This window comes from Nicotiana tabacum, chromosome 19 (genome assembly GCF_000715075.1).
Source record: "Nicotiana tabacum cultivar K326 chromosome 19, ASM71507v2, whole genome shotgun sequence".
Taxonomy (NCBI): domain Eukaryota; kingdom Viridiplantae; phylum Streptophyta; class Magnoliopsida; order Solanales; family Solanaceae; genus Nicotiana; species Nicotiana tabacum.
Window position 1 is genome coordinate 138,717,861 of NC_134098.1, and position 10,617 is coordinate 138,728,477.

Here is a 10,617-nt window from a genome sequence, read left to right on the forward strand (position 1 = left end):
ATTCGTTGTTGTTTGTCTTGAGGACCAGGTTCTTCTCCCTTTTGGGCTCTCTTCTCTCATGATCCTTTTTCTTCTTCATTTCATAAGTTTTTAAATTTCCAATGAGTTCATCAATGGTCAGCTTTTGTAGAGTATTTACCACCGTGATAGCATTTACTTTGCTTTCCCAGGAACCAGGTAATATGCTGAGTATTTTCCTGACAAGTTTGTTCCTTGGAATGATTTCTCCTAGAGAATGGAGCTCGTTGATGATAGAGGTGAAGCGAGTGTGCATGTCCTGAATAGACTCATTGTCATTCATCCTGAAGAGTTCATACTCAGTGGTTAGCATATCGATCTTCGACTACTTGACTTGAGTTATCCCTTCGTGTGCTGTTTGGAGAGCTTCCCAGATCTCCTTGGCAGATTGACATGCAGAAATCCCATTGTATTCATCTGGCCTAATGCCACATACGAGAATTTTCTTTGCTCGAAAGTTCTTCTCTATAGCCTTGCGTTCAGCATTGTTGTATTCCTTCCTAGTCTTTGGAACTGTCACTGGTGATTCCCCAATGGTTTTCATAGGAACGAAGGGACCATCGCAGATAACATCCCAGAGCTTTGAATCTTCAACCATGATAAAATCATGCATCCTTATCTTCCACAATCCATAGTATTGGCCATTGAATCTTGGTGGTCTATAGGTGGATTGACCTTCTTCGAAGTTTGGTGGAGCAGCCATGAGGATCCTTTCTAGGTGCTAGGCTGATAGAAAGAAACTGCTCTAATACCAATTGATAGAAACTAAGGGTCCACCAAACTATATAGAGAACCAAGTTCTCTATTAGTTCCCATAGAACAAACACACACACATCAGTTAGTAAATAACACAATGGAGTTTTACGTGGAAAACTCCCAGCTCACGGGATTAAAAACCACGACCTACACTCATAGGATTTAAATTTCACTACTGAGCAAACTTCAGATTACAAATTAATGTAACCTAGGAATTAACCTTTTACTCCCTCTTAAGCCCATTTGTAATAACTCTATTACAAAGCTTATAATTCGACTAACTCTAGCTAAGACACAAACACAAGATTTATGGTTTTACAAAAGGTTTCCTACACAATGCTTCTAACTAAGCTAAGTAGGAATTACTTTAAATTACTTTAACAAAGGTACAACACAATTAAGGAAATATAATGATTCAATGCAGGAAACAGGTCCTTCGTTATGTTGTTCTTTGTTCTTGATGCCTTGAATGTCACTTGCAAGTTGGCAACACACTTAGGAGGAAACTTGATGAATTCTGGAATGTGCAAGTGTGATGTTTTTCCTTTGCTTCATGTTAATATTACATAAGTGACATCACTCGAATGATGTAAGCATGTTTGTTACAAGGGCATTCCCCATAAAGTGACTGGTGCACTGTATGCACTGTTGCGTGTGAGCTAAGGCACAGTTACAGTCACTTTACAATTGTGGGGAGTTGACTGGTACAGTTGTTTACCCTCGAAATCAGATAACAATTGAATTTATTAGGGGTTTAAATTATATGCGGACTAACTTGATACAAAGCGATAAATTAGATTGTAATTAAAATAAATAGCGATAAATTAACTGCAAATCACACGAATTGATGATTTCAGCTTAGGTAAGCGAGCTACCCTTGAAATGAATGGACTTTCATTGACACAAAGATACCAAAGAATAAGAACTCAGAGAATGTATTACTTATCAGTGTATGTTAAAATGTCCCTAATGAATTGTCAAGTCCCCCTTATATATTAGGGGAAATCTACCTTTTAAGGTATTATTTTATTATTCTATAAAAGGCAAAAGTCCTTGATTTGCTGACCGTTGGTTCACTTTTTTTAATCATTCTGTGATTTCTACCATAATGATTGGTTAATGAAGTGAATTATGGACCCCTCTCAGATGAGTTGGCAAAGCTTTCTTCGAGACCGTTAAAAACAGGACCGGTTATGCCTTCGGTAAACTCGAGGACAAATCAGATGGTTTCGATGGCTAATTTTGACAATGCTTTGGGTTCAATCTCAATCACCGTATTTCAATTTTGGTTGATTGTATTGGACGTTAGATCGATCTTCCAGCTCGACCTTACCCGATCATAGATATTTCGACCCTAGCCTAACCAAGGAGTTTTGGAAGTTCGATCGAATATTGAGCTCGATTTTACCCGTATACAGATAGTCCCCTCATTTTTCGGAGAATAGATGACGAGAAACGATATGAGCCTCTGATTCTCACTTCGATATATCATGGCGTAAGTGACAAAATCATGACTTAATATCCTCTTGTTTTATGGAGAGTAAATGATGAGAAATGATACGAGCTTCCGATTCTCACTTTGATAAATCATGACGACGAAATCATGACGTAAGTGATAAGAATAATTAAAAACGTCCCATCGGTCTAGTTTTCAAGGCATTAAATGTGTGTCAATTAACGGCCGGCCACTTCCGGAAGTGAGACGCCTTTTGAGAAAACTATAACCACCCTTTCATCCATTCATTAGAATTTTTACATTCAAACCGTTGCTCTTGTGATTTAAGAAAACTTCATCACCCTCATTTTCTGGTTTTTTGGCTCAAGTTTAAAACTTCTTTCCTTCTGGTTTTCTGAAAGCTTACATAAGTTACCTGCTAATTACACCTCCTACTTTACCAACATCTTCTTTTCTCCTCTATTTAGAAGCAATGGCAAAGACTTCAAAATTCATTCCTCAAAAAGAAACCCCCTCTTCTTCCTGACCAGTTGTTGAGAAAAATATTTCATCTGTTGCTGCCGAGTAACCTACACCAGAACCTCCTCTGCAAATGTTTGTCCCTACGGGGTGCCCAACCGGAGCTGATTTCAAGGTTGAGAAAACCTCTTTGGTACCGGGCCGGTGTGAGCTGGTCTCGAGATATATATGCTCGGTCACCGATAGTGTCCTTTCTAGGGTCAAGAAAGACTATAACTGGGCTGATAAGCACGCGGTGATCCCTACGCCCGAGGAAACGATCACTACCCATGTTATGTTTACACTTACCCCTTCACGCTGGGCCCCTTAGATCCGCTCATCATCGCCTTCTGTAAGAGGTTCAAGGTGACCCCAGTCAGATTCATCCTTTGTTCTGGAGGATAGTAATTCTTCTCCGCTTCTTCGTGAGCAAGATTGAGGTGTGTCCCTCCACTGTAGATCATCTCATGCATTTGTATAGACCCCGACTTTATCGAGGTGGACTGATTAAGTGGGCCCATTGGGCCAGTAAGGCTCCGTTTTCCAGCATCGATGAAGATCGGAACCGAGGCTTGTTAGGTCGTTTTGTCCAAGTGAAGTCCTCGGATTTGATCCCAGCCGAGAATATGCCATTTCCTGAGAAGTGTAATATGAAACGTAAGTATAACCTTGCTTTTAAGATTTCGTTCATTGCTCTTTTCTTTTTCTCCCCTCTCAGCTATATTTTGTGGTGGTGCAGTTATTGCTCGGATGCCGGATGCGGTTCCTCGACTCAAGGAATGGGTCGAGGGAATTGTGAAGTAAAGACTTTATTCCGAGCGTTCGTGGAGTGAGCTCTCGAAGGGCCGATGGGAGGCCCGTTCTCATGGTAAGAGTTTTCTCAAATAACTTTGACCTCGAATGTTCGCGCTATCGATTTCTAACTTGCTTTTACTCCTTTTTTCAGGTTTACCGAAAGATGTTAAGATGAAGCCTCCGTCTGGTGATGACGATATCTTCACCGAGCCCCCTGCCTCGGGGCAGGATAAAGAGAAGAAAAGGAAAAAGTCTCCGATTTCTCCGGGCCCTGAGAAGAAGCGTCCAAAGAAATGATTGGCTCGTAAACCCAAGGGAAGCACCAGTAGTCGAGCATTGTCCCCGGATTCACTCTATCGACTGAGGGACGAGTCCTGGGGGAAGGAGAATCTTTTGATCTCATGGCCAGTATGTCGTCGTAGCTCGAAGGGCAAGGGGCCTCCGAACCAGGGGGAGGCGAGGCCGAATTTTATCATGTCAGGGAGATCGAGGTGGAAGCAGGAGTTGATGCTCCCCGAGATGCTGGCAAAGCCCCACAGGAATCACTCGGTCCGATAGAGATTACCGATTCGCCGTCGTTCACAGAGTCGATGTTTAACTAGGCCCAGGTTGCAAAATAACGCCCCTTCGAGGGTGTCCAGAGATCGAATAACCCTTTTCGTGGTTTTTTCGACAGTGTGGATTCGACGGCCACGGAGGACTCCATTGGATTTGGCAATTTAGAGATACTGAGGAAGAGATATCCCTCAGAAGCAAGCAGGCCTTCCTCGAACTCGAAATTGGTCGATCGATTCCCTGCCCCGAGTCAATATCCTTATCGGAAGCGCACCATTATTCTTTCACTTCCGGAGGATGCCTAGGTTCTCTCCGCCCCCGTAGGGGTGGCCATCTATCTTCGGTGCCTGGTGACCGAGGATGATCAAGCTAAGATGAACGAGGTGGATGCACCCTGCCTTTTCAATGAAGCGTAACAGGCACTGAACCAGGTAACTTCTTGTTTTCCTAAGTGAATTTTTTATTTATGCTTAGATTATTACGCAGATGTTTTGCGTTTCCCTTCTTTCTTGTAGGCTTCGGTTCTTCATCATGAGGCTTTTTTGAGGTACCAGGATGATCTAAAACAACTCAAAGTCAGAGTTCGAGAGCTTACTAAGAATACAGATGCCTTTAAACTTCTTAGTGAGCAGCTCGAAGGGGAGACTAAGAACCTCCATGTCGAGCTGGAAGTGGCCCGGAAGGATCATGTTGACTTGGTCGAAAAGGTAAATATTTTCGAAGTATGTGATACTGAATTTGATTCGGTGACTGATGGTCAAAATCCGCATGTCCAGCAAAAACTCGATCGGATTACTCAGCTCCGAGCTGAAATGGATAATATCAAAGCTGGGATCGATGAATGGAGAGGCAAAATGGATCAGTTGGCCTCGGAAAAAGAGGTTGTTCGGTTACAACTAACTTCGATCGAAATCCAGCTAAGAGAGGCAAAGGAAAGGGCTGAGGTTCAGACAAAAAGGGTTGAGGAGCTCCAATCTCGGTTCGGTTCGGCCGTCTCAGATCGAGATAATCTGGTCGAGGAGCTTAAAAGGGCCAAGTTAGAGGTCGTTGTGGACAAGTCCGAAGCTGCTGAAATGGTGGCCCAGTACAAGGCTGATGCCGAAACTGCTCAAGACCAATCAAAAAATATAGCCGAGCATATGAAGTGGCAATTTCGAAGGCAGGCCCTCGAGGAAATTCATGCTTGAGGTTTTAATTTATCGGCCGAGATCAAGGATGCCAAGGTGCTCGAAGCCGAGGCGAGGAAGCTGGCCTATCCCGAGGAGGAGGATTTTGAGGAATCAAGCGGGTCCGAGGATGGAGAAGACCTCGGGAATCCCGGTGATGAGGCGGGCTCCTGCCAAGATCAGGCGGCTTCTGTTTAATTTTGTTTCTTTTTGTACTTAGTACTTTGTGTCGAGGCTGCTCGGCTTTTGTAAAGACAATACTTTATGAATATAAATTCTCTATTTTTTGATATTTCTTGAGTTCTTCCTTTGATTTTCTTTTTACGTTCATGCAAAGATTAAAATGCCTTAGCATTAAATAGTCATATTCAAACAGGTTTTGCCTTCAATTTCATTATCTCTAGGATCTGGTATGTCCGGGAACTCTTACCAAATACTCATATTTTTTAGAATATGACTCGTCGAGAGTGAGTCTTGCTTAGGTACTCGTAAACTTTTGCAACCTCGGGTTTTGTTAACCCGGAAATGGCCTTAGCCTTTAGTTCGGGTAATCCCAAATAAGCTTTATGCCCTCGAGTTTTGTTAACCCGGAATGGCCTTAGCCTTTAGTTTGGGCAATGCCAAATAAGCTTCATGCCCTCGGGTTTTGCTAACCCGGAATGGACGTAGCCTTTTAATTCGGGCAACGCCAAATAAGCTTTGTGCCCTTGGATTTTGTTAACCCGAAATGGTCTTAGCCTTTAGTTCGGGCAATGCCAAATAAGCTTCATGCCCTCAGGTTTTGCTAACCTGAAATGGTCGTAGCCTTTTAATTTGGGTAATGCCAAATAAGCTTTGTGCCCTTGGGTTTTGTTAACCCGGAATAGCCCTAGCCTTTAGTTTGGGCAATGCCAAAGAAGCTTTGTGCCCCCCGTGGCCCGATAGCTCGGACCGCCCGAATTATTTTCAGACGGCAGTCCTCGAGTGAGAGTGAATGTTCGAACTTGGATTAAGGTGGCCCTTGGGCTCAATACCTTTAGGGGATCGGGTGTAGGAAATTCTTTAAAACATGCAAGAAACATTTTAAAGGACAAGATGTTTATGTGAGCACGGTTTATTTGACCGTTTGGTCTTTACAATAAATCCTCTTGATCGAGACCCTTTCATCACAAAGTTTCTTTCCTTGCTAATGAAACTCTCGCCATCCGAAGGTATTGCCCCTAGTGTTCGGGGCTGACCGAAGGGAGGCCTCGAATGCTATTGTGATCATTGTCACCGGTTCGTAGCCGGACTTCAACTCTAAGTTAGCACGATTTACTTGTTGCCTCGTTAAAAACCTTACCGAAAAACCCATTTGGGGCAAAGCCGGCTTAAGGGAAAAAGAGTACAATGCGTGCTTTCAGACCTAGGATCTCGTATCGTCCCTTGTTGATTACCTGCACGTGTAAGTTTAAAATGTAAATAAAAGAAAGAACGGACACGTACCTCAGTAGTAATACCGCTTCAAGTGAGTTATATTCCAGTTGTTCGGTAATTGCTCGTCGTTCATCATTACGAGCTTGTAGGATCCTTTTCCGGTGATTTCAATAATTTGGTATGTCCTTCCCAATTCTGCCCTAATTTCCCTTCTTCGGGTTTTGGGTGCTTAGTGTGACCTTTCTTAGTACCAAGTACCCTGTAATGAAGTGTAGAAGGTTGGCCCTTCGATTGTAATATCTTTCGATCCGCTGTTTATAGGCGGCCAGCCGGACAGGGGCAGCTGCCCGTCTTTCATCTAATAGCTCCAGACTCGTACTCATAGCCTCGTCGTTCGATTCCTTTGTTGCGTATCGGAATCTGATGCTTGATTCTCCAACCTCGACTGGTATTAAAGCTCCGGTGCCATAAACCAAAGAAAATAGGGTGGCCCATATACTGGACTTCGAGGTTGTACGGTACGCCCATAGGACTTCGGGCAGGATTTTCTTCCATTTTTCTTTGGCGTCGACCAACCTCTTTTTGAGGTTTTGGATTATGGTTTTATTGGTCAATTCTGCCTGTCCGTTCCCACTAGGGTGGTAAGGAGTGGATAAGATCCTTTTGATATTATGGTCTTCGAGAAACTTGCTTACTTTGCTTCCAATAAACTGTTTCCCCTTGTCGCACACAATCTCGGCCGGTATTCCGAATCGACATATGATGTCGTCCCAAATAAAATCGATGACTTCTTTTTATCTGACCTTCTCATATGCATGTGCTTCCACGCATTTAAAAAAATAGTCAGTCATAAATAAAATACATTGAGCCTTACTGGGTGCCCGTGGAAGGGGACCGACGATGTCCATTTCCCACTTCATGAACGGCCATGGTCACAAAACCGAATGCAGCAGCTCCCCAGGTTGATGAATCATCGGAGTGTGTCTTTGGCATTCATCACATTTTTGAACAAACTCCTTCGTTTCTTTTCCATATCTATCCAGTAGTAATCAGCTCTGATTATTTTTTGAACCAGTGATTCGGCGCCCGAATGATTTCCACAGGTACCTTCATGGATTTCCCTCAAAACGTACTCAGTATCCCCCGGCCCTAGACATATTGCAAGTGAACCAACGAATGTCCTTTTGAACAGGGTTCCGTCTTTGGACAGGCTAAATCGGGCTACCTTCGTACGCAGGGCCCTCGATTCTTTTGGGTCCGAGGGCAGTTTTTCGGCCCTGAGATATTCCACGTACTTATTCCTCCAGTCCCAAGTTAGGCTCATTGAGTTGATCTCGGCGTGGCCATCTTCCACCACCGATCTCATAAGCTGTATGACTTATCCCGAGTTGATTTCGTTGTCTTCGACCGACAATCCCAAGTTAGCGAGGGCATCGGCCTTGCTATTTTGATCCTGAGGTACATGTTTCAAAGTCCATTCTTTGAACCGATGTAATGTCACATGTAACTTGTCCAAGTATCTCTGCATTCGTTCTTCCCTGACCTCGAATGTCCCATTAACTTAGTTTATCACAAGGAGTGAGTCGCACTTGGCTTCGATCACCTCTGCCCCTAAGCTTTTGGCTAATTCAATGCTGCAATCATGGCCTCATATTTGGCCTCGTTGTTAGTCAGTTTCACAGTCTTATTAGATTGCTTGATTATATTACCTGTTGGTGGCTTTAGTACGATGCCAAGTCCGGACCCTTTTGCATTTGAGGCGTCATCCGTAAAGAGGGTCCAGATTCCTGAGTGTAACTAGTTTCGGCCTCACCTAAGGTCCTACTAATATAATAAATCAAAAATTGCGTACCTCGTTCTTCCCGAACTAGGACTCCACTTACCGCTATCTCCGAGACCGCCAAGTACAAGTACAGTTGTTCGTCTGTCTTTGGTGTGTGAAGCAGCGGCGGGCTCGATAAGTACCTCTTTAACTCCTCCAAAGCTCGTTCGCATTCCGGATTCCATGAAAAGTTATTCTTCTTTTTCAATAGTGCGAAGAATCGGTGGCTTTTATCGGACGACCTCGAAATAAATCGCCCCAGAGCGGCTATGCACCCGGTTAGCCTTTGTACGGCCTTTTTGTTCACGACCGTGATATCTTCGATGGCTTTGATCTTGTCGGGGTTGATCTCGATTCCTTGGTTAGATACCATGAACCCGAGGAATTTACTTGATCCGACTTCGAACGCATAGTTTTTCGGGTTCAGCTTCATATTGTACTTCTTCAATATGCTGAAGGTTTCCTGCAAATATTTTAAATGGTACTCTACTCGCAGGTACTTAACCAACATATCATTAATGTAAACCTCCATCAATTTTCCTATTGTTTTCTCAAACATCCGATTTACTAGGCGTTGATAAGTGGCACCGGCTTTTTTTTTATCCGAATGGCATCACGTTATAGCAGTACGTGCGTACTTAGTGATGAAAGAGGTTTTTTCCTGATCATCCGAGTCCATCCGTATCTGGTTGTACCCGGAATAGGCATCGAGAAAAATGAGGGTCTCATGGTCGGTCATGGCATCAATCATGTGATCAATGTTGAGCAGAGGGAAAGAGTCCTTGGGACATGCTTTGTTCAGATCCTTATAATCTACGCACATTCTTAATTTGTCCCCTTTTTTAGGTACTACCACTACGTTTGCTAACCAATTTGGGTATTTAACCTCCCGAATGGACCCTATTTTAAGGAGTTTAGATACCTCGTCCTTGATGAAAGCATGTTTGACCTCGAACTGGGGCCTCCTTTTCTGCTTGACCAGATTGATTTTCGGGTTCATGCTTAGCTTATAAGAGGTTATCTCTGATGGGATCCGTGTCATATCAAGATGGAACCAAGCGAAACAATCTATATTAGCTACAAGAATTGAATAAGTTTTTTACTGAGCTCGGGAGTTAACCCTGTGCCCAGGTATACCTTCTGATCGGGTAGATGTTCGATCAATATAATTTGTTCCAGCTCTTCGACCATCGATTTGGTTGCGCCGGAGTCGTCGAGTATTATAAAAGATCGAGGAACCCCGTAATCATCGTCTTTATAAGTTCTCTGCTTATCCGGTTGGGTCGTGGCCGGTATCGATGACTGCTATTTGGCTTCTTGGTTTGCGCCCGAATTCGGTTCCTTCGATGTTGCGAGCATTGATATTGGAATCACTTCTTCGACTGCAAACATATCTTTTTCGGTCGGTTGTTCCCTGTAGATTGTCTTAATCCCCCCGGAGTAGGGAATTTTAACACTTGGTGATGGGTTGAGGTCACTACCTCATGTTGTGGATCCATGGCCTTCCGAGAAGGGCGTTGTACCTCATGTCTCCTTCGATCACATAAAACTTGACCTATCGTATGGTTCCGGTGGTATTGACCGGTAACGTTATCTCTCCCTTGGTGGTCTCACATGCCATGTTGAACCCGTTTAGAACTCGGACTGTAGGCACGATTTTGTCTTGTAGATCGAGTTGCTCCACGACCCTTGACCGAATGATGTTGGCCGAACTACCTTGATCAATCAACACACATTTAATTCGAGTTTTATTTACGAGTACAGATATTAGCTATGCATCATTGTGAGGCTGTACGATCCCTTTCGCATCCTCGTCACTGAAATATAAAATTCCTTCTGGTGTGTAGTCTCGAGTTCGTTTCTCCCTAGAGATGGATACTTTGGTGCATTTCAACATCAGCCCATGTGGGATATCGACTCCACCGATGATCATATTAATGACGTGTTGAAGTTCGGTATCTTCTTGTTCTGCCCGTTTGTTAGAATTCATGTTCCTGAAATGATTCTTGGCCCGGTCGCTCAAGAATTCTCGAAGGTGCCCATTGTTGAATAGTCGGGCTACTTCTTCTCTCGGTTGTCGACAATTTTCCATTCTATGACTGTGAGTCCCATGATATTTGCACATATGGTTAGGATTCCATTGAGATGGATCGTAT

The 10,617-nt window shown here is 43.6% G+C and overlaps 1 protein-coding gene across 1 annotated transcript; it reads right to left on the reverse strand.

Annotated features, from left to right (window-relative positions):
* Window positions 1-343: 343 nt before the first annotated feature.
* On the reverse strand, window positions 344-721 carry LOC142173744 (uncharacterized). The gene has a single exon (XM_075239388.1). The coding sequence runs from the start codon at window positions 719-721 to the stop codon at window positions 344-346; it is 378 nt and encodes a 125-aa protein (XP_075095489.1).
* Window positions 722-10,617: the final 9,896 nt, after the last annotated feature.

Bases quoted from the DNA above. Each gene is read 5' to 3' on its own strand.
- LOC142173744 (XM_075239388.1), bottom strand. From the start codon at position 721: ATGGCTGCTCCACCAAACTTCGAAGAAGGTCAATCCACCTATAGACCA.